At 49.3% G+C, this 24,985-nt stretch overlaps 1 protein-coding gene across 1 annotated transcript in view; it reads left to right on the forward strand.

The window, feature by feature from the left end:
- PRKCB (protein kinase C beta) overlaps nucleotides 1-24,985 on the forward strand; it is a 1,331,636-nt gene that overhangs the window by 1,126,970 nt on the left and 179,681 nt on the right. Inside the window, exon 10 of the mRNA XM_069647368.1 lies at nucleotides 1,916-2,089. Within this exon, the coding sequence (XP_069503469.1) occupies nucleotides 1,916-2,089 (174 nt within the window). The remainder of the gene's footprint in view (nucleotides 1-1,915; nucleotides 2,090-24,985) is intronic.

The raw sequence follows: 24,985 nt of genomic DNA on the forward strand, positions 1-24,985 counted from the left end.
ACAACACTTATCATGTTTGCTTTAACCTTGATGCCCAGTAAATAATTCCCCCCTGCAGGCCCCAAATCAGAGGCCCACTCCCCAGCGCACATGTAACCAACCCCATGCATTCATTCAGCATTAATATGCATTCACTTGAAGAGTCATACACATTGAAAACATTCATAACTCTTTCACTTCTGCACCCATAACATACACTTTCATATTCACATGCACACCCATAGAACATACTCTTTTGTTCAAGCGTGCATCCAAACAACATACAGTCATTCTTTCACATGCAACCATGCACACAAACACATTTTTTTTGTCCTTACCTGCAGCCCTGATCCGAAATCCTCTCTGCCACCATGAGGACAGACTCCCATGATGGCTCTCCGGCTCCCCCATAACATGAACAGGAACTAGGAAACAGAAAGAGCTTTCTGGTTCCTGCAAATGCATGGAGAAGCCAGCTGCTCTGAATGCGCTGGAAGGTGCAGGAGTGTCCCCTACGCACATTCAGAGCGGGTGTACCCAAGCCTGCATCACAATGGGCCATGCAAGGCTGGGGAAGCAAAACATCTCTGGCCTTGTGTGGCCCATTGGACATGCGAGCTTGGTTAAATGAACTGTCAAAGGGAAACAACGAGCACTCCCTTAGCTGCTTGCTGCAGCTGAAGGAACACTTGGTGTTTTCACTGGGCTGGCTTGGCACTTGCCCAAAATGTGTCCCTTGATGCTGTTTCGGCCATTATGCACGAGCAGCCCCTCAAGGCATCTTTGGGAGGGGTCATAAAACCATACCCATCTCTTCTTTCTCAAGCAGGCTACCTGTGCTGATCCCCTCTTCCCAACTTCAGACCCATCCCTCCTTTTTCTTAGGATCAAATGGTCAGTGTGCGTGTAAAGGTAAACCTGGTGGCATGCCTCCTCGAGCGATGTGTGGTCTCTAGTTCCTTAAAAAAGGTCTTTCCCCGCAATAACCATGGAAACACATAGATGGTGTACAGAAGATTCTGCGCTATGGTAAGGCCATTTTTGGTGATTACTCATCAGGGTGCCAAGAGCAAAGGGGTACTGCTGTGACATGTTGGCCCTAAAACGCTAATCTTGCTCCCTTGAAAGAGATGGGGGAGAGGGGTACCAAAATGTCACTTTGCCTGGAGTGACCTAAATCCACCATCCATGGCCTCCAAGGCGGTGCATATCATCGTCTCTCCTCCTTTCATCTCTTTTAAAGGCCACAGCGGTGTGCTTCATTCTGGCGATTGCCTCTCACTTTTCTAAGACTCGCTGTTAGTGCGGGTGAATAACACGCAATGCTACTGTTCATTCACCCGCCCGAAGGTGGCACAGAGCTCTCCTGGGCTCTAGCTCTGTTTTCATGTGTGCGTCTCAGTGATGTGAAAATCTCTTGAATGTCATGATCCGATCAGCATCAATCATAGCCGATTGCAGAACTAACATGTTGTGTTTGTTTTTCTCTCCGTCTTCCTTTGCGTGCCCACCTCCTCCCCTTCTTTTCCTTCCTTCCTTCCTTCCTTCCTTCCTTCCTTCCTTCCTTCCTTCCTTCCTTCCTTCCTTCCTTCCTTCCTTCCTTCCTTCCTTCCTTCCTTCCTTCCTTCCTTCCTTCCTTCCTTCCTTCCTTCCTTCCTTCCTTCCTTCCTTCCTTCCTTCCTTCCTTCCTCCCTCCCTCCCTTCTTCCCTCCTTCCCTTCCTTCCTCCCTTACTCTTCCTTACTATTCTTTCCTCTTCCTTACTATTCTTTCCTCTTCCTTACTATTCTTTCCTCTTCCTTCGTCTTCTTTCCTCTTCCTTCGTCTTCTTTCCTCATCCTTCCTCTTCCTTCCTCTTCTTTCCTCTTCCGCCTTCCTCCCCCTTCCTTCCTCCCTTCCTTTCCCTTCCCCCAACCCCTGGAACCCTACACCCACAGGTCATTCTCTGTGAACGGAAAGGTACTGACGAGCTCTATGCTGTGAAGATACTGAAGAAGGATGTGGTTATTCAGGACGACGATGTGGAGTGCACGTTGGTAGAGAAGAGGGTACTGGCGCTATCCGGCAAACCACCCTTCCTGACGCAACTTCACTCCTGTTTCCAAACTATGGTAAGTAACCAGGGCTTTCAGTGGGCCGGGGATACGCCCTGGCAGTCTTCCAAAACTTAAGTCGAGCCGGGGCGCTCCCGGGTCTCTTCAGCTCGAACCGCCCCAACTGGAAAGAAAGCCACTTTTTATTTTAATTTCCCGCTCTAGAGGCTCCCTCCGCTCCCACTACCTCAACAGCGAGGAAAGATACTTTTCTTTCCCATACTGGGGTGCCAAGCCAGTGTCACCTCGCACTGTGCTATTTTGTAGGTGCTGGATTTCTTTTGTTTCATTCAATAGACTGCTTGGCACATAAAGCCCATGCCCAGAAAGCCCAGCCTGGCAGGGGGGTGGTCATTTAAATGCATATTCTTTCCCTATTTTCTTCAGTCTTGCTAGAACTGTTTTCAACGCTGTGGGGTGGGGGAAAGGAAGGATCCAGGTATGGGGTTAGAATGTGGGGTGAGGATGACAGTGAGTTTGATGGTGGAGCAGAAAAGAGGGAGGCCAGAGGGAGCCTCGACCACTGGGGCTAGCATAGGAGTGGCGGGAGTGCTGCAGCACAAAAGAGACAGAAAACATGTGACTTAGTGCTCAAATCTATCTTTCTACTTCGTAAGATGAGAGATTTGGGCCCCGTTTTCGATGTTTAAAAATAGTATATGACTAATGCTGTTTTGTTAGTTAATAGTTAATGTTGTAATGTGCTTGGAGAGAATGCAGGAATGCATGAATGTTGGTGTGCCTGTGTGAATGTTTGGGTGTGAATGCTGTCGTGAAGGTTCCAGGAGAGAGCAGTTGGAGAAGTCTAGCCTGGGTGATGGGACCCAGTGGTTCACTGTAACAGCTTACCATGTAACTAGAATAAAGCTTACCTGCGGAACCTTACCAATAAGTCCTAGGAATCTGCTTTTCTACAGTTAATGTGTACAGATTAGTGCTGGTGAGTATTAACATTTAAAAACAAAAACATGTTTGCGTTCCATGCTCCGACATGCACAGCGCACTCCAGGCCATGTCCCTCATTTAGGCCACACAGCTCCCTCGATTTCTCTCCCCACTTAAAGCACTGTAACTATTTCTCATCTAGAGGCGGCTGTGCCCCCCAGACCGGGCATCTGGCCGAAGACCCCAGCCCGTCCCTTCCCCTTTCTACCTTAAGAGGAGCTTGCTGGGTGTGATGTCAAAGAGTAGGCATGCCGTCATATACAATAGGCATGCATGCCCCATTCCATTCGTGTGCTGCTAGTCCAGTCCTGGTTTTAACTTTCCATTCCGGATTGTAGTCCTGTATTTCCCTATTAACACAAGTCCTAGAATGCAACGTAAAAACCAGGGCTGAGTAGCATTTCCCAAGCGGAATGGGACAATGTGGCATGGACGAGTATGTGTTGTCCCAGAGCACTAGGCAGTGATGTAGGATGTGTAACCTTATCGAACACATAAAGTGCTATGACGTAAAGTAGCGTCCCCAAAGCAGCATGCAGCAACACCTGGCGTGGAACTGATGTTCTAGAGCTGCGGGCAGTGATGTGCAGTATTTTATGTTCTAAGCAGTGGGAAATGATCTGGTGTACAGTGAGACAGGATGTGGCAGGGCCGCAACTAGACCAAAATCTCCGGGGGTGGCCCAACTCTCCAGTGGTGAGGGAGGGGGCTGCCTTCAGAGGTTCTGTTTTGGGGGAACGGGGCAAACTTACTTCTCCACCAAAGAATGTTTGTGGAAACTACTGTCAAGTTAGCAGCAGTTGGGAACATTGAATGCACATCGGCCAGTTGACACTTCCATAAATATGATGAGATTGAAGCACAAAATGCACATTTCTGCTGGTATTTTGTGGTTGTAATGTGGTGTGTAGTTGGCTTTGTCAGCTGCTAGTTCGTACTACATCTTATTTACATCGGAGTGTCGCTATGCTTGGAGCGCCTTTGGGGTGTCAGAAGGGAGGCCTCGGCAACTGACTAGAAATTGTCGGCCCTGAAGTTGGGCCATGATGTAAGGTGATATAGCATGACTTAGCCTATCATCACATAACATAGCATGAGAAGGCCTAAAGGCTGGAGACAGAATGTTTTGAATGGATATGAACTAAAAGTGACAGACTACAAGTCCCAGGATGCAAACCAAGCACTCCCCTGACATGCAAATGCTGCAGACAACAGACATTCTGATTTCCTAACTATGACCTGCCTTTTTGTCTTCAACACTCTCTTATATGGTTTTATCTGCTTCACTCTGAACGTTTGTGCTCTTTGTTTAAAAATAAACTACCTAGAATTCAGTTTGATGGTCTTGCAGACAGGCACCGACAGTTGGGTAATTGCAGCTGGGTTGGGGCTTTCAGTTGGAAGTGTCCCATCACGGTTTCAATTGCCTTAAATATTTATGCATAAGAAAGTCAATGCTGCTGTTAACTATGAGTATCTCTAGACATAGTTCATCATATGCATCTTGTCTTGCTCAGGGCATCTCTGCAGGACAACAAGGTCCAGACAGGTTTTTCTGTGTTGCAACTAACCAACAATCCACAACCTTTAGATGAAATAAGCCTGCAATTCCGTCCACGTTACCAAAATTGGACAATGGGGTTTATAATTTTAATTGTAGGCTTGTTTATTCCAATCTGTTAGCATCCATTCTGGTGTTTCAGAGGGGTGGGGCTGATTGATGGTTCAGAAACATTCAAATCTGGACCACTGGTTTCCCTGGAATTTGATTAGTCACAATCCTAATGGTCTTTGCACGCCTGGTGTGTGATATCACAGAGCAATGACAACAGTGTATTTCACTCACTGGGCATGCTGCTTCAATTTGAGCTTACAGTGGGGAAAGGAGGTCAGTATGAGACATTACAGCTTTATGTGATGGACTGCAAACATTGCGGATCCAAAGTGTCAAATATTAGGGGTACATGTGATGACTGAAATATATGTCCTTGGAGCAGACAGGGAAGATATCATATAGAAATATATGCAAGGGGGTACACATTTGAAAACGCCCCATGAAACCCTAACAAGAAGAACAAGAAGGACCACGCAGAGCATTCAGACCCGGAGCTGCTATTATTAGCTTGCTTCATTTGTTCCCGGATTAGGAGGCCAATGACCATTCAGTCCAGGCCCCTTCCGCATGACTTTTGCAACTTGTGCAGGGAAGCATTGTCTATCTTTCTAAAGCATGGCTGGTACAGGTGCTGTCTGTGAATAATTGCCACCTGGCAAGGGTACAAAGGCCTGGCTTTTTAGATTGTTATTAAATAATAAAAGGATGCAGGTAATTCAATCTCTGAACGGGTAATCTGCTGATCAGATGCCATGCCAAAAGCCTGCTGCCTGGCTGCATCAGTATCCTGATGCACAGCACCTGCTCCACCAGTGGCACAGAGCAGGTTCAGATGCCGCAGCTGCCCACCTGACTACTTCAGTGACAGCTCTGCCGTGCAGGGGCGGCATTTAAGATATACACCCCTGTACCAAACTGGTCATAAGTGACCGATAATGCAGGCAGGATAATCTATAAAATAAAGCTATGCCTGAGTTTAGGCATAGTATAAATTGTAGGGCTCCTGGCGATTCCCTGATCTGTCCCGGTGAATTAAGTCATAAAGTGCAAAATTGATCAGGGCGTCCCGGATACATGAAGAACTCTAGTGACTATGAAAGGTTTAATAACATGTTTTACTCCTGCCCGGTTGCAGGAGAAATTAGTCATAATGAAATACATTGCCTAATACAAAAGGAAACATTTTTACATAATATGTTGCACAAAGCAGGTGGGTCCCATTTCATCTATTGTGAGCCAAAATCATATTACATTGGCTGATTCAAACAGCTTCAAAATTACAGTGTTAACATTTGACACTGTAGAAAGAGTCGTCGACACAGGTGTGTTTTGGCCACTTTTAGCAGATTTGAAGTGCTGAAGGTTGGGCAGCCTTCATCAGGACAGGAGAGGGGATGATGAAGAGACGAGGAATGATGGATCCTTTGTATATCTGTAGAGTTTAAAGAGAGATGATGTGGTGTTTGAGTCAATGGGTTGATATTCGGGTATATCATTAATTACTTAGGAAGCTATTGTTGCTCTAGTTAGTGAAGGAATCCCTGTAGGGCTTACTGTGTGTTCCTTGTTGAGAACGGTGTGAAGGGGACTCCACTACTCTGGAGGGTCCTTCAATGATGGGGAATTGAATCACAAAGTAGCCATGTAGACGACAGTCTGTTATCATAAGTACAGAAAAATCACCTTGAGAGCAGCCCTCCGACCACACAGAACGACCGTCTTCGGCCCTACTCAACGCTTGCTTGCTGCTTGGGCCTACACGATCCAACGTGCCTGAACTGAGCTTGAATCGCTCGCATCAACGTTCAACCCAGGGTCTGACTCTTTCAACCCTCCAAGAACTGAATCCAGGTACTGTTGACCCTGAACTGCCCCCCAGTCCACTTGGTCCCTAGAGACTAATTAAGTCATGACCGCTCCTGTTTTCACCAAACATATACCCTTTTTGGGGCTATTAACTTACCTACCACACCTGGAACTGCGCTCAGAGTGCTACTTTCCTCAGTCTGTCGCACCTTCTGTTCTTCCTTCGGGGTGGATTTTTGTACATTACTTTCTATTTGCTCTATTGCAGAGGATGTGTTTAATTAAAGTACATATCTTTTTATGGAAACTTGACTGGACATTACCTTTATTTTGGACTGTGATACTGTATTGCTTGAGTCACTACCGGTCCACCTTCACACTCCTCTTAAGAGCATAGCCTTCCCTCGGCCCTCGTTACCACAAAATGCGAAGGAGGTACATCTCTTAACTGTCCCTGGTTTACATTTACGATTGTGTTGTGTTTTGGTTTGTAGAAATGTAAGGGCTGCTGAGCAAGCAGTTTCACCCGTACTCATCCTTGTACTCCTGCAGAGCAGAATCCAATTCATCACACCGTCCCCAAAAAGGATCTCGTTCCACCCCTCCCCACCAGACAAACATCCGGCCTAGCGGGACAGTCACTCCGGGCAGGCCTGGCTGCATTGGACGGTTGTCGCTATTCCAGTGGCGTAGTCCGGGTGAGGCTGGAGGTCGCGAAGGGGGAACGATTGATGCCTGGCGTTGCTGGCTGCGCACATGTGCTGCATTACAAGAGGATTCTCATGGCCCCCCCAAAGCAATCTCTCTCCTATTGCCAAGCCATGCCCGACTCCTGCATACTAATGCAAATGCGCAGAGACTGCTCCAGTGACACTCACGCGTGGCGGGAACACCTCAACTGTGCCATGTAAAACAACCTCACTGGGGGTCCATTTGCCAGCTGCTTTCCTGGAAGAAATATCTGTGAGGGCTGCCCTTCATTTCTGGCGCTGTGAGAGTGGAAAGTTGTGGGTAGTACAGCATGTTGAGGTACCCTGTTAAATTGGGCCCTGGTAATAGCCAGATAAACAAACCTTGGCAATCTCCTTGGCACCACCTGCCAATGCCTACCTGACCGCCAATGCCTACCGGACCCCTTGCCGACGCGGCATCACACTTAGATGTGAGAGAGTGATTTATTGCTCAGTGTGAAAAACACTGCTGACCTGAAATAAATCCCTTTGACTGTTTGTGGTCCTGTTCTCCCCGTCAAAAGTATGACTGTTTGAGGAATGGGAGCCTGTGGGTGTGTGAGGTTTATCCATTGCCATAAGTAAACTAAATGTGTGCCACAATCGCAATTGTCATTGAATCTTTAGAATTATTGTGTAGGGATCAGTATATCTCTGTATGCGTGTGTGTGCATGTGCGCGCCTGTTTGCAGTTTGCTGAAGAGGGAGGCCCCAGCCGGAGAAAGAGATCTACCACCAACTCGTTGCTTGGAGAAGCGACTGACCCTGAGGGAGTTGGAGGAGAATCAGTGAAAAGCTGGAGGAGGAAGATATTTAGGAAGAGAGAGTTGAAGGTATTGAAGCCCCAGGCCCCAGAAAACCTTGTGGACAATGCAGAGGGTTTTGAACTTAATCCTCGCAGCCACTGGGAGCCAGTGCAGAGATTTCAGTCCTGGAGAAATACGATCCCTGGGCTTGAGGCCAAGGACACGTCTCGCAGTCCTGTTCTGGATAAGGTGCACAGGGCAGAGAGTAGAGGCAGGCAGATTTAGATAGAGGCTGTTACAATAGTCCAGCCTAGAGAGCACCAGGGCTCTGGAGACAGTGAACTTCTGGGGGAAGGAGAGGAAATGAAGAATACCTCTGAGGAGGTGCAGCTGGCAGTGTGACTTCTTAGAGACGTCAAAGATGTGAGGAGAGAAGGAGAGTGTGGAGTCGAAGATGACCCTGAGGTTTTTAGCCTTGCAGGTGGGAGCAGGAAGGGGGCCAAGAGAGGTCGGACAGAGAGCTGCAGGGAAGGAGGCAGTGGGTGTGCCAATGAATAGAATTTCAGTCTTACTGGCATTAAGGCAGAGGTCATTGGCTGCACACCACTCCTGGATAGCAGACAGACAGTCAGTGATGAGAGACGGAGAAGAGGTGGCCGAAGGGAGCCTAAAAAAGAGCTGGGTATCATCCGCATTGCACTGAAAGTTGGGGCAGAGAGTGGCGATGTGGTGGGCAAGGAGTGCCAGGTATTGGTTGAACAGCCAGGGAGAGAGGTTAAATCCCTGGGGGACACCACAGGTAGAGAAAAAGATATCGGAGAGGAAGGACCCAAGTTGGAGCTGGGAGGGTCGGTCGGAGAGCATAGAAGTCAGCCACGCCAGTGCCTGACCAGTGATACCCAGGTTATCACGGAGATGGTTGAGCAGGATGGCATGGTTGACAGTGTCAAAGCCAAAAGAGAGACCAAGCAAGATGAGGACCCATGGGGTGTTGGAGTCAAGGTTGGAGAGCAGGTCTTCACGGATGTTCAGGAGAGCAGTTTCCGTGCTTCTGGCAGCTCTGAAGCCAGACTGATGGTCATGAAGACAACCATGGCATGTGAGGCAGTATTTCGCATATCATGACTGTTCATAGCATGTGGGGATTTAACAGATATTATATTCTCCAGCATTGGATCTTTCATGGATTCACATGCTTTGAATATTCCCCGTCGTCAGGCTGGGAATCCCCGGTACATTATATAGACCCTTTCCCGTAGGAAAACTTTTTCGACGCTTATGCGTCCTATCCACCTCGTTTTGTATCATGCGTGCCCGTACCGTCAGGACGTCATGATACAAATCCAGGCCCCGCCCCCGCGCTCCCTCAGATTTCAACCGTCTTTCAAAGTAGTGGGATCCTCGTGTTTTACTACTAGTGAAAACTAGGTTGTTTTGTCTGTTTCTCTTCGGCGAAGTTCAAATTCTGGAGAATTATGTCTGGAAAAGCGTTATTTCGCCCGTGTGCAACCTGTGGCCTCAAAAAGGTTTATGAAGGAGACGGCCACATGGACTGTATCTACTGTCTCCACCCGCACCACACGGCGGATACATGTGAGATATGCCAGGGTTTCTCCCAAAAAACCCTTAAGGACCGAAAAAGAAGGCTGGTCGACTGGCTTAATGACGGAGCGGGGGCCTACCCGGCTTCGGAAGTTGGCTCCACGGCCTCCAGGAGCAAGTCGGAACCTCCATCGAAGAAGGTACGGCCAGCAGAAATTCGCGCTGAGGACAAGCATAAGAGGAAACAGGCTGGATCTTCCTCATCACATAAAAAGTCCTCCTCCTCCTCATCATCTAAGAAGGAGAGGCTAGCGCTGTCAAAATCCTCCTCAGGGGACCGTCCCAGGTCTTCCATGAGTCGGGAAGCCTCAGCCGGGAAGTCGGCATCCAAATCGACGACGAAGTCTAAGGGCTCGACGACGACGACTTGCTCGTCGACCTTGGTGTCATTGACGATGCCTATTACCGTTCAAGCAGCAGCGGTTGGGATTCCTTCGTCGACGGAGACTCAGTCTATGGCTTGGCTGCCTGAGGTCTATGACCCGATCCCCCCTGAGGTCTTACTGCAGCCAGACACGGCCTGCTCGGCGGAAGGAGAAGGTGATATGGTTCTGCAGCCATCGGATTTAGGCTTACGGCCTTCCACGTCGACGACGACGGCGACGAGTGCGAGCGGGGGTATGGTACCGATATCATCCACGTTATTGACCCCCCAGACGGTTTTGTCTCTGGATGTGCTTAATACTCTTCAGAAGCTCCTGCAGCGGCTGGATACGCAGTTCCCTCAACTTGGGACGTCATCGTCACTTTTGTCTGTACCTTCCGTCGACGAGCAAACTTGTACGGCTCGCTCGACGATGAAACACCCATCGGCTCCCCAGGCGGCGAAAGATCGTCCTCGAGCTCAGGAGGAGGGTGAGTTGTCGGAGTCCGACTCTATACTAGATGACTCGGGGTCAGACGTCTCCCTGTCACCGTCGAGGGACCCAACATGGAATTCGGATGTAGAGTTAGAGTCTACGAGGAGCCAGACACAGCCATCTCCCCCTGATGATGTGGGAGCCTTCCATGCAATGATGGGGAAAGCTTGTTCCGAATTCGGCTTGATTCCTGAGGAGCAGAAGAAAGACTGTTTCCTTTTTGACCATATGGGTCAAAGGAGAAAATCGGTATTTGCCATCCCAATCCTGGACCACGTGTGGCAAGAAGGTCTCAAGACGATGCGCCATCCGTTCTCGGAGCCAGCCATAAAGGGACGGATCGAGAAAAAGTTTAAAGCTCCGGAGTCCACTCCAAAATGTCTAACATCACAGCCTCTGTCTGACTCGGTGGTGTTGGCGGCAGCGGCTAGGAAGGCCAGGGTCCAGCAAAAATGTTCAACGCCACCGGAAAGCGAGGCTAGGAGACAGGACGCCTTTGGAAAGAAGGTGCTCTCAGTCGGAGCGACGACAGTAAGAGCAGCCAATTCCTTAGCGATCGTGTCACGATATGATAGGGAAATGTGGCACAAACTAGCCCCTATCCTAGAACACCTGCCAGACGAACACCGGAAAGCAGCTTTGTTACTGGTGCGGGATGGCGAAGAGGCCTCGAACCACGCTATTAATATCGCAGTTGACCTAGCAGAGTCTGGTTTCAAACAAATCAACCATGGAGTAGTGCTTCGTCGACAAGCGTGGCTCAAATGTACTACTTTCCGTCCTGAAGTACAGTACAAAGTCCTGGACATGCCATGCGAAGGGGAACACCTGTTTGGCGAAAAGGTTGATGAAGCGCTGAAAGGGATGAAAGAAGACACGGATACTGCTAGGTCCCTCGGCGCCCTTCAAACGGGTAGAAATGTTCGCTCTTTTCGCCCCTTCAGGGGTGCTTCTGGAAACTCCCGCTTTGGAGCCTCGAGGGACCGTGGATTTAACAGGCCCTCTTACTCTTCACAAGGGTTCAGACGAGCGTCCCAGTCGGCACGTAGAAGCAGGGACTATCAAGCCTCCAGGCGGCGAGGCTCAGGTCCGTCGTCAACGAAGAACAAGCAAACCAGCAACCAATGACGGCCTTCGGAACGTCCTGGGGGGTCGAGTCTCTCATCACTTCGACCGATGGAAATGCATCACCACAGATCGATGGGTCCTAGACACGATTCGCATGGGTCATGCGCTGCAATTCAAAGACAAGCCTCCGCGTCTTCCTCCTTTATTCTCGACACAGCCCCACCTCCGACTCCTACGACAAGAGGCGGCGCTTATGTTGCGAAAAGGGGCGGTAGAGAGAGTTCCTGTGGCACAGGAAGGACAAGGAGTTTATTCCAGGTTCTTTGTTGTCAAAAAGCCAAACGGCAAATGGAGGCCCATTCTCGACCTGAGGGTACTCAACAAGTGGCTAAAGAGCCTAAAATTCAAAATGCTAAAGCTCCAAGAGGTTATCAGGTCGGTGCAACCCATGGATTATCTATCATCACTAGACCTTCAAGATGCTTATTTTCACATTCCAATACGCCCACGACACAGGAGATATTTAAGATTCGTCGTCGGGAGAAAGCATTTTCAGTTCAAGGTCCTCCCGTTCGGGCTCAAGTCCTCCCCCAGGGCGTTCACCAAGTGCTTGGCCCCTATAGCGGCCCATTTAAGGAAGGATGGTCATCATGTCTATCCATATCTAGACGACTGGCTGGTCAGAGGTTCATCCAAGGAACAAACACGAGACAGTCTACGAGCCACAATGTCCCTCTTACAGGAACTGGGCTTCGCAATAAACTTCAACAAGTCCTCCGTAGAGCCTTCGAGGACCTTGGTCTTTCTAGGAGCAGAGTTTCATACACACACAAGCCTGGTGAGACCATCCAGCGAAAGAATTCAGAAACTTCAAAACAAGGCATAGGAATGGAGAGGCGGCACCAAGGTCTCGGTGCGCAAGTACATGTCCCTGCTAGGGACCATGTCGTCCTGAATTCCGTTGATAAACAACTGCCGTCTGTTTATGAGACCTTGCCAGGAATTTCTAGCGGACCGTTGGGCGCAGAGTCGAGGTCGCTGGTCCGATAGCCTGGTCGTCGACGAACAACTAGTTCAAGCACTCGGCTGGTGGAGAGTGTCTACTCATCTAACGAAAGGGATGCCTCTACTGGAACCAGAGTTCCAAAAGACGGTGGTGACGGATGCATCGCTGAGCGGATGGGGAGCTCATCTGGATACGTTACAGGTACAAGGCCAGTGGTCCTTGCAGGAGTCCTCCCTGCATATCAACCTGCTAGAACTGAGAGCAGTGCGATGGGCTCTAAAATCTTTTCTTCCGCAACTGAGGGACTCGGTGGTGCGTGTTATGACGGACAACACCACTACGATGTTCTACTTGAGGAAACAAGGAGGGACACGTTCCAGGTCCCTATCGACGGAGGCACAGAAAATCTGGCATTGGGCCCTGCAACACAACATGCAAATCTTAGCGTTCCACCTACCAGGCGTGAGAAACGTGGAAGCCGATGCCCTCAGCAGAGAAATGAACGAAGTTCACGAATGGGTGCTGAACGACCAACAACTACAACAAGTATTCAAGAAATGGGGACACCCGTCCATAGACCTGTTTGCAACGAAGAACAACAAAAATGCCATCAGTACGCAAGCAGATGGCCTCAGCAGGGCTCACTGGGGGATGCGTTCTCCTTCCCATGGACGAACAAATTCATGTACGCATTCCCTCCATTTCCCCTGGTCCGGAGGAGGTTGCAATGGATCCTCAGGTACCCATGTCGGGTAATTCTGGTGGCCCCATACTGGGCCAGACAGGTGTGGTTTTCAGACCTGCTACACTTAGCGGCGGCGGAACCGATGAGATTCCAGAAGACCCCCGACCTTCTGTCTCGACAGGAGGGTGTTGTTTGGCATCACGACCCGGACAGCCTCAAGTTGACGGCCTGGCTCCTGACTTCGCCGAATTTGGTCGGCTAACGATTCCAGAGGACTGTCGGCGTATCCTACAAGCGGCAAGAGCACCTTCCACAAACGCCTCATACGCGTACAAATGGAAAGGTTTCTGTCAATGGTGTGAGGATCAACCAGGTTTGGCCCCGCAATCGATTAAGCCAGAACAGCTCCTTCCATACTTGCTGCTCTTAGCTCAAAAGGGCCTGTCGGTATCGTCAATAAAAGTACACCTAGCAGCCATTTCCAGGTTTACTCGTCGACGGCACTCGGCACCTTTGTTCAGCGACCGCCTGATTAAGCACTTCCTTAAAGGCCTCTTTCGGAGTTTCCCTCCAGAGAAGAAATTTCCGCCGGAGTGGAGCCTCAATCTGGTCTTAACATCTCTTATGAAGCCTCCTTTTGAGCCAATGTCATCATCGTCTCTAAAGTTTCTGTCGTGGAAATTGGCCTTCCTGGTGGCCATCACTTCAGCCCGACGTATTTCAGAAGTTCAGGCTCTAATGGTAGACCCACCATACTTACGATTTTTCAAGACCAAGGTAGTCCTAGCCACTAACCCACAGTTCATACCAAAAGCTCCTTCGGTGTTCCATAAACACTCCTCTATTGTGTTGCCTACGTTTTTTCCGGAGCCATGCTCGGGAGCGGAGCGCATGCTACACACATTGGATGTAAAAAGGGCTCTCAAGTTTTATCTTCATCGTACGCAACCGTTCAGAGAAACGAGACAGCTGTTCGTGGCCTATGGTTTGGGTGCTAGAGGAAAAGCCATTTCAAAGCAAGGACTATCAAGATGGGTGTCATCTACCATTTCGTACTGCCATTCCAGGGCAGGGAAGCCTCTTCTACGACGGCCAAGAGCTCATTCAACTAGAGCAGCGGCATCGTCGACGGCACTGTGGGCCGGAGTCCCTCTAGGGGACATCTGCATGGCGGCTGCCTGGGCGGCTACACACACCTTTACCCGCCATTACTGCCTGTCGCAGCAACATGCCGAAGACACCCGGATGGGACAGGCGGTGCTTAGACACCTATTCCAATAAGGTAAGCCCCGGCTGAGGGGTTGCATCCTGTGAAATTTATGACTGTATGTGGTTCGTTTTCCTATGTTAACGATTACTGATGTATACATGATCATAGGGAACGGGCTTTGCGAAGAAAGTATATGGGTTTGCATGCACGCCTCCTCTTGGGGGTGGTACTGCTATGTAATCTATTCAAAGCATGTGAATCCATGAAAGATCCAATGCTGGAGAAGGGAATAGTTTCTTACCTGTAACTCCATTTCTCCAGCATTGGTATCTTTCATGGATTCACATGCGCCCGCCTGCCTCCCCTGAACATGCAAACCGGTTCCCCCACTACTTTGGGGGCCGAAATCTGAGGGAGCGCGGGGGCGGGGCCTGGATTTGTATCATGACGTCCTGATGGTACGGGCACGCATGATACAAAACGAGGTGGATAGGACGCATAAGCGTCGAAAAAGTTTTCCTACGGGAAAGGGTCTATATAATGTACCGGGTATTCCCAGCCTGACGACGGGGAATATTCAAAGCATGTGAATCCATGAAAGATACCAATGCTGGAGAAATGGAGTTACAGGTAAGAAACTATTCCCTTCTGGAGGAGTGACCTGGAACTCCGCGAAGGGCCAATTTCCAGATTTTATATGGCAGTATGGCTCGTACATTTCATATGGACTGAAAAGTGGCCGATGGGAGGGGGAGCAGCGAGATTCCCTCAGTCAGCACTGCTGCCAGGGGTCTCAGCACGGTGATCTCTCTAATCACGGGAGCAACTTGAGAGCCCTGCCCACATCATTGAGTGTTAGGGGGTGCTGACTGCTTGGGTGCCAGGGATGCACCTGGCCGTAAACCTTGTTAAATGCCTTTCGATGGGCTTAGGCCTTCAACTCAGTCTTCAGCACCCATAACTCCCAGTATGGCCATCGGGTGATGTCTGTAAAGCTTGCATGGATGGTAGCAAGTGGCCATACGAGGCTGTACTAGCAAAAGAAAGCAGTGCCCCAGGTTTATGATGGCTCTGCTGGGTTCCCCCCCACCCCTCCCGGCATGTTAGAGATGCACCAGGGACAAATATATGGTAAGAGACTAAAATAGCCTTTTGAACGCTTTAGTGCTATTGTTTATTTCATTAATCTTATGCTTATTATATTTCTGGTGTCTCTTTCCGTGAAGGTGATATGACATCACATCCTTTGCTATTGGGGGCTCAAAGGCCAATGTAATAACACTTCCTGTGATGTCATCAGGCACGTGCTGCCACTCCCACTACCACAGACATTTTGTTGAATTGATTCCCTGTCCAGTTTACATACTGTGTTTTTCTTAGTGCAGTTCCTTGTGGCCCTTGTCTGCTGGGTTTGGCAGCTTGACTACAGTTGGTATTCAGGAATGTGTGGATAACAAGGAGTCCATCGATGAATAGGGAAAACTGCAAGGAGCAATTTCTTAGGCCAACAGAGAAGGAGATCTATGACAAGACCTGGCAAGATCCAAATAAGTGCCACACGGCTCACACCAGCTGCTGTGTGGCATAGAAGTATGCCCAAGACACCGAAAAAGCACAGATCGTGTGCTGCTTGCAGTTACAGCTGCCATCCCAGCCTGTATGTTCTGTGGCATGGAACGGATACACACACGCAGTGTCTGCTCGGGTCCATAGTGCAGTGATGGTATGAAAGATACATAGGGCTACATTTGGCACCCACACACACACATTCACTGACAGCTGTGCATCCTGCAATGCCTTGCTTCTGGGGGGCTGCCCAGTCACACGCGTACCCTGGCAGCCATTTGCCCTGCAGTGCATTCTGTTGTGACGTTGCATAGGGTCACTGCGCATGCCCAGTCTATATTGTATTGCTGGTAGAGCGTGTGGCTGCCATCAGGATACCTTCCTGGCACATGGGCAACCTGTTATCCTCCAATGGCAGGTGCTGTGGTGCTCACTGAGGCCCGAACATGCATGTAGCTACCTCTCATGCGAACAGGCTTCCCTTGCCTGGGTTGCAGGGTCTCACACATGCAGTGGCAGAGGCTAGGCCTGCAGTGTTCCGGATCGTGTGGGTGCGCGGAATCCTGCACGGGCATGCGCAGCCATTCATCCTGCATGGCTATCCCCTGTGGGGCGTAGTGGAGCCCCTGGTATGCCTTGGCAGCCGTTGATAATATAGCGCATGGTGATGGCGTGTGAGTTGGCACTAGAAAAGCCTCATTTAAAAGCCATTGATCCTGCAGGGCTTTCTGTTGTGGGACTGCACACTCACCTGTGCATTCATTGGCATCTGTTAACCCTGCGATGTCTTCTTTCATAAGATTTCAAAGTCACACACAGGAATTTAGTGGGAATGGGAGGTTTGGTCGCAGCAGAAATTCGTTGATTTATTTGGGCCGTATTCGGACGCAACTATAAGTGGGGTGTGGGTAATCCTGATAATAAATATAGTGGGTAGTAGGGGGTACTGCCGGGCTCTCCCCCGCATATATTTGTGGCCAAATTGAATAAAAGACAACAAAAAATCGACAAATTCGGATTCGACGAAAAAAAACTTTACCAAATCACCTAGAACCGAATTTGCTGCCTTTATTGTGCAATGCGCGTGTGATCATCAGGTCGCATGCGATTCTGTGTATTCATGGGCAGCCTTTCGTTCTGGGAAGGGCCACTCATGGTCCCACACCTGCATGAGCAGCAGTTCCTACTGAAATGAGGCATGCCACTGGGTTTGCATCGGGCTCCCCCAGTCGGGCCTTGACGGCAACATACCTCCTACGTGAGGTTTGCACACAGTCTGATGCATGCCACGAAAGCTGTTTACACTGAGGTGCCCAGGTGCACCCATGCATTCAGTAGCAGCTATACTTTGAGAGGGACATGCATGATCCCACACATGCACTGGTGGCCATTGATAACAAGTGAAAACAAAAGAGGTGATGCCTGGAAGGTTTAGAATGAATCTTAACCTCTGGCGTTGCTCTGGGCAACCCTCCAGACCATCGTTCTTCGCCTGCCAAGCCATTACAGAAGGGGAAAGACCATATGCAAATCAACCTTGCCTCCACCCCAAAAGGGGCAGTTCAGCCCGAACTGCTAGGTCACATCCCTTCTTCACGAGACCACAAGCATCGCCCTCAATTCCTGCTGCAAGAGGCAGGCCTGTAATCCACCGGCGCACTCAGAAATGTTTCATAGGGGTGGCCAGACCTCTTGGGTGGCAAACTCTAAGAGGCAGGCGCCCGGTGAGGAGGGGCAGCATTTTTATAAGGGTGGACGGGGCACCCTGTGTCCACCCACCCACCGCCGGCGGCCCAACTGCCATTATCTCATACACATGTTGGCAGGCATTGATCTGGAGATGGCTGTTGCGGTAGTGTTGTTTCACATTCAGGGCCGGCGCTTGGCATGTACAGCATGTGAGGCTGCACTTGGCCCTGCGCTGGTAGGGCATCGCACAGAGGGTTGCCATTGACTCCCTCTTTTTGAAGCCTGCAGCGTGGGCAGTGTGCTCAGAGTAGCTAAACTTGCTGCAGTGCACTCTGAGCACATGGGCGGCCCATGCTTCATCATGCATGATGATGGGGAAGCTTGCCGCTGTTGTGGAATATCTTTTTCAAATGCGACTGTTCTACCTTGCGGTGGAGCTCCCTTTTTTGTTTGTCCTGTGAGGCAACCTGTCACATCTCAATCTCCTGCTGCGACTCTGGAGAGACAAATACCCCCCTCCCAGCGGCCCAATAGGCTCTGCTGGCCCTGTAAGCACCGCCAATCACTTTCTTTCTTCAAGCAGAGCATTTAAAATGGGTGCATTTACAAGTGATGGCCTATTTAAGAGACCATTGTTTTGGACAATGAGTGAACACACGCAACACATGCCTCCTTTGGATGCCAACCGGCCAAATTTTAAAACTCAGAGCAAATCATAAATGCACTCCAAAAATGTGACGTTTACAGATAATACGCCATATCAACAATTCCCACATAATTCACAACACCTATTGGCAAGTGGTCCAGAGGAACCATGGCTCTCCGCCCGCCGGGGCGAAGCATGGTGGTGAGGCCCTGTCCCATCCCCACCGTGCCCTTCACAGGAGCAGTTACCTGGAGGCAGCCCCCATCTACCAGGCCCAGCTGCCCCCTGCTCCAGCCACTTCCTTCCCCTGCCGGGAGCCTCCGGTCGCTGTGCCCCATTCTGGCTCCAGAGTCCTCCGGAAAGGAATATCAGTGTCCCCATGGTCCTCCCCCACCCACCACAGGGGTGCGGACCCACCTGCCCGTGCCCCCCCCCCTCCCAGCACCTGCAAAGTTCCTTATCTGGGCCACAAACCTCAGCCACAACCGTTCAGTTCTGTACTGGGGCAGATGCACCCCGTTCAGGTGAGAAGCTCCCGGGACGCTTACGAGGCCGTTCCTGATGATATGCAGGTGCCCCAGGCTGCCGGCCAGCGCACTAGTTCACTGTTCAATTTCCGCGCTGACATGTTCAACAGGCGCTGCAGCCCCGGGCTCCCCCAGGGCAGTCTGGGAATAATCTGAGACCAAGCGAGCAACGCCCCCAGGGCAGACTCGACCAAACCAAGCAAAGAACGAAGTCAAATGTTTGATGAGCTCCTTTCTTCCCAATGGCATCAAGGCATTTCCCCCAATGTGCAAAATCACCAAAACAGGGCTTGGTAGCCCCCTCCTCATTTGTCCTTCCACCAATCAAAACACTTGGCACACTTGCAGTCCTCCGCGAGTAATCCAGTGAATGTCCATGGCCGCCACCATCTCCAGCAGCAACGCAGGTCTTTCTCACATCTTCTGCTCCATTCTCATTATGAACGAGTGCCCCACGACCCATGCCACCGGTTTCACCATCTCACTCTTCAAAAATGACAATAAAAAACCTGGCATTAGACATATCACGGTGCTTATCATTACCTTGTTTTCTTTTATATATACCCATGACCTGCGCCCTGATCCCCCATACTCTCCTCTGTGCCACTTAATCACAGCAGGTGTGGTCGGATGTAACCCCTGTAAGCGTGGGATTTCCACCACCCCAAAGCCTTTATTTGTTCTTCACCGTACCCATAACCTGCAGCGGTGGTGGTTGCCCCTACTCTAAAAGAATGCGGGACAAAGCCCATCCCCTCTAGCTCAGCCTCCTTCAACGCCTTCTCGAAGATTTTTCTGAACTGATACCTGGATAGGCATGACCCGTCCTTGTGCAGGAATAACAGGCCAGCCAGATCCCCCCTCTAGTCCAATATGCCTGTTGCCCATATATCGGGCAAGCTATCCCCATGGCATGCGCTGTCATAGTACCCCTGGCCTCTTCTCCCCTGGCAGCCCCCTGCCCGCCCAACCCGGTTACCCCGTAATTGCGGGGTTTCACCTTAATTCTTTTTTTTTTAATCTTTATTTATCAATTTCAAACTCTCCTTTGTTCTTAACGTATTAAGTAGTGCAAAGGGGCATTTTTATTTTGAGGACGCATGCAAAGCACCAGTTAGCGGAGTAAAATCGGTGCCCTCCTCCATCACATTTTCATTTCTGAGTTTTTTAAAATCTTAATCAGAGTTCAGAAATTAATGTCATAAATCTGCTTTCTGGTGTAAGTTAAACACAAATTCACCTTAAACTCCCAAAAGCACAGAATGCTTTAGGAATACCAAATGTCTCCAAAATAGGGAATGTAATGTAGTTTTCTAAAACAGAATGGTTTGAAACCCTGCGCCTTTCATCGCCTCTCGTCCCTTTCTGTACCCATCCTTTTGGAAGTACCATTAGTAAATCTGAGAAAACAAGAAACCAAATGCTTCTTCTAGACTTGCTCTCACTTGTCAACACTGTGTAGTGAACTCTTTCCAACATGGGTTCCCAGTAATACAGAAAAAAACCTCTTCCTTTATCGCAGCAGACATGACTGACATCTCATTACCATTATCAACCGATGACTACATTACTGCGGCCGCTATACCCAAGCAAGCCAATGGATTTCATACTGCAGAGAGTACAATACTCTTCAGCTGCATGCTGGCAACACAGTAAATGGGATCTATTTTCCCCACTTAATGGCCTCCAGAGGCGTTGCTAGGGGGGAGCTGAGCGGGCTATAGCCCGAGTCTTTTGGTTGTAGCCCCGGATAGAAGCTCAGGAGCTACAACCAAAAGACTAGCTAGCCCCGAGTCACGACAGTCCTGACTTTAGTGTAGCCCCAGATATCTTCCAGACCTAGGAACACCCCTGATGGCCTCCATTGGCTTTATATGGATGCTGGGATCGAATTGAAGGTTATCTGTTTTACACATGCTCTAAGACTAGGGAAAAAGCCATGGCAACCAAGCTGCTGTCGTTAAATTTCATTTTCATTGATTCCCCCAAAAAGCCACCTCTTCTTCAAAGGTGGCAACAGATTTTCACATGCTGGTTCTCTCCTCTGGAATGTCATGATCTTCTCAATTAGAACTTGTCCCAATCCAGCACAGCTTGGAAGAAAACTCTTTTCTTCTATTCCCACATGTCTGCTTGATCTTATACGTGGAGATGCGTGTCTAGTAACGGTCCTACATGATATTAGTTTGCTGTGAGCACTATACAAAAGCACGGCTGGGAAAGCCCTAATCAATCACTCATTGATTTGCTCCGCATTTAAGGCCAACTGAGCATCCAAGCTCTTCAGACTTGTTCAGGGCTTCTGTGTGGAAAATATTTCTCAAAACAAACTGATTTTAGCTCAGATGTTTGCAGGTGAGCAAATCCTGGGGACGACTCTCTAAAGCTGCCCTTGAGTGCAAGCATGGGGGTCCATGGGGGATAGAGCAGGAGGGCAGCGCACAGCAAGACTCAGACTGTAACAAAAATGCAGTGGCCCAACCCCATTGAGCACCTCGGCTATAGCCTCTCTCCCCAGCCCCCCAAAAAATGTTGGGCTATGTTGACTCAACCTGGCTGACCCACAGACCCGTGGCCGGACAGAACAGGACACAGATGTTAAACGGTGCCTGGGCTTCGCTGTTAACAAAGGCCCTGCAATTACTAACATAACGCATTTCATTGTTAGCACCTGCATTCATATGCATACATTTTTAGGCAATTAAAATTGTGATGTGGGGTTAGTACTTGCATGTCAGGGGAGTGATTGGAAGGGTAGGGGGGACAGGAGGCAGTTCATTCTCACAGCAGTCCTTAAGTGTGTGGTTTCAGGTGTGAAGAAGAGTTAACTGCTTATAAAATTAAAGCTTCACCAGAATATAATAGAATTTAAATAGACTGTGACAGCACACCAACTAGCCCCAGCACATGTTGGGGTGATCATCGGCTCCAACCAACAGTGCAGGCTTTTTCCCCTCCCAACCCTTCAGGATAACATACTGTTGGCAATGTGGGCAACCCAGGTAGGCATTCAACCACCAATCCCGTAATCCCAGGCTGGGGAACACAAATAGAAGTTACTAGCAGAACCATTTACATTATTGAAACTTGACAATAGGTGATATATATATATATATATATATATATATATATATATATATATATATATATATATATATACACACGCACACATCATTTCGCTGCTGCCTACATACGTGGTGGCCATTATCCTGTGATGTCACTTCCTGTGATGTCACTTCATGCAAATTACCTGTTTCACTGGCTTTCACTTGGTCCCATGCACGCATAGGCAGCCATTCATTCCCAGATGCTTCCTGAGAGATTTGCATGCGGGCCCCGCCCCCGTGCATCTACATAGCCTTTATAAAGAGCATCAGTTCATTGCCTTCTATTTTTCTTTCCACATAGCTGGGTTGAAGGAGAGCACTAAAGGGATCTGCATTGGGAATGGCTTCTAATGAGCTTCAAATTATCATCTTTAATGGCCTGGAAGGTGTTCTACAGAAACAGTCCAACTTTTCAATGTCAGGAGCCTAATTACTAAATCCATCTTATTTATACTGCAATGTGTTAGTCTGGTGAAAACAGACTACAGGTAACCTGTAGATGCAGTGTGGAAGAAAAAGGGCCGGCATGGGGCAAAGGGTAGACTCAGGGTGGGGGCTTGGAATAGGTGCAGGAGCAGAGGGGAGGTGGAGAGTGAGAGAGTGGGTTATGAGAATCGCTGTGGATGCAGTGGTGGAGGAGGGAAAAGGAGAGCCTGGAGGAAGCTCGGAAAGGAGAGGTGGGGACGGGAATGACTGATGTAAGATGAGGAGAGAGGGAGAGAAAGTAAAGGCAGAGCCATTTTTAAGGTCGTTGGATGGTTCATGAGTCTCAGTTCTCAACTTCGTTGGTGACACTCACCTCCGTTCTGACATGCCTTACTTGACTGACGTCCTCCACAGGGTGGAATCTCTTGGTGCCCTGCACATTGGAGCTCTGCATATTAATTAAGCCTTTGGGAAACCAAACATTTACTCTTCCTTCATCCTCTTTCAAATGGCAAGTTCAAGAATGACTGTCATCTTCTGCAGTGAGTGCTTTTACGCCAACTCTGTACTTTGTGTCTAATTATGTTGGTTTTAGCCCTGATTCTCTCTTGAATTTGTAAATTTTCTGTCCTAAAATAAACAAACTTCTGTACCTTCACGCTTCTTCTGGTGCATGGGTATTGACCGTGGGGTGCTTGCTGAGTGTGAGATACACAAGATCCAACACAGGACTCTTGGGGCCGCCATTCTCCAGCATTGGATCTTAGATTCACATGCTGTGAATATTCCCCATCATCAGGCTGCAAATCATCGGTAACATAGTCTCGGGAGGATCGCTCAAGGGCAACGCGCTTGCCTTAGAAGCAAGCCGGCGCTGAGCAACACAGGTTTGATCCCCGGGTCCGCACTTAGAAACCTCTGGGTATTAAGCGTGGTATAAATAACCAATTACGATTACGATAGAGCAGTTTAAACTGAAACTTTCAGTCACTTTTGTGCTCTAGTGCAGTCATTTTGCGTCACACTGCCCACAGCCAATAGGAATACCTCCCTTAACTCCTCCTCTGTCGGCCATCTTCAGGTTTCGTACCGCACATTAGTCTAAGGCATCCTCAATTATTCTCTCTGCAGCCAATCTTCAAAAGAATGTGTTTTAAAATCATTTCAATTAAAGATTTCATCTTGTTTGACATCTTCTCAACAACCGACGTTGACTGCGAAGGTACTGGATGCGTGGACCGTTCCTGCCAGTGGTAATATTCGATGTTTCATCGGCGTAGTTAGGCCTACCTCATGGCCGATTCCATGAGGAAGAGCCTGTTCGAGGCCTGTGCCCGCTGCGGAATGAAAAATGTCTACATGGAAGATCAACAAGACGACTGCCTCTACTGCCTTCATCCTCATCATGTCATTCAAGACCGCAAAATCTGCCAGTCGTTTTCCAACAAGATGCTGAGGGATCACCATCGTCATCTCGTCGCCTGGATCAAAGATGTTGGCAGGCTTCCGACTCTGTGACTGTACGGAGCCATGTCTCGTTATGGCAGGGCAGGACAGCCCAGTGAACCACCTCTAGTAAGGGGTCTAGGTTGCATGAAGTCCACTCCACCAGCAAGAGGAAATTTAAAGAAACCTCTGATGACTAGCCCAGATACTCGCACAAGGACCAGTCTTCACTGAAGGTCAGTGTCCAGGGGTTGTCTGCAGGGAAGGACGGCCAAGGCCTTCTGCCAAATCCACGTCTAAATCTGGTGGCCACTCTTCGTCTTCAGTGACGAAAACAACCCCTTCGATGTCATCTTTTAAATCATCGCCAAGTATGTCATAGTTGATGGCAAAGCCTCCCTCCAGGTCGTCTATGCCAAAGCCATCAACGCCATCCACCAGCACCCCACCAACGAGACCATCGATGGTGCCGACCACAGGCGTTGACGCTGCTCTGTCAATGAGGATGTGATACTGTCATCGATGGCCCTGTCGATGGCAAAAATGGGTTTTCTCACAGGATTTTTACCACAGCCATAATGACAAATGTGTCTGACACCAGCTCTGGAGGCTCGTCCATGAGCCTCATACCCTAACCTTGGGGTGGCTGTAATACCAGGAGGTACTATCCTACCAGAGCTACGTTTTTCCTCATCAGATGGTATAAAGGAATGAGAGGAAGAGGCTGTCATGTCACTGCCATCTTCTTCATCACGCAGGACATTGCCTCCCAGAAAGGAAATCTAGTTCCCCACGGTTTGAGGAAAGCCTGATCAGAATGCCACTTTTACCACCTCTGCACTCATCTCAGACACAGTACACCTTGCCTTCAATGCAGCCAGCTCCATTGTTGCCCCCACAAAGAGACATGTCAGTAGATATTTTATCCACCTTGACCACGTTGGTGGCAACCTTGCAACAACGACTACCAGCGCCGGTTCTGGTTCCTCCTAGATGACCTCACATAGATGTGTCAGGGCCTTCCAGGGAAGAGGATGACATCCCAGGCCCCCACAAGAGGAGTGAACTCCAGCCAAGGCCACAGCAGCAGCTGTCGAATACAGGAATGGACACAGATCCTGACCAGTTGGAGGGTGTGCTTTCCGCCCATTCATCCCAGACTGACGAATTTGAGGATTTTGTTGCAGTTGATGGGGAACCAGAAGATATTCCGATCAGGGACCGCCCCCCATC

This window comes from Ambystoma mexicanum, chromosome 2q (assembly GCF_040938575.1).
Source record: "Ambystoma mexicanum isolate Mex_15411 chromosome 2q, UKY_AmexF1_1, whole genome shotgun sequence".
Lineage (NCBI taxonomy): Eukaryota > Metazoa > Chordata > Amphibia > Caudata > Ambystomatidae > Ambystoma > Ambystoma mexicanum.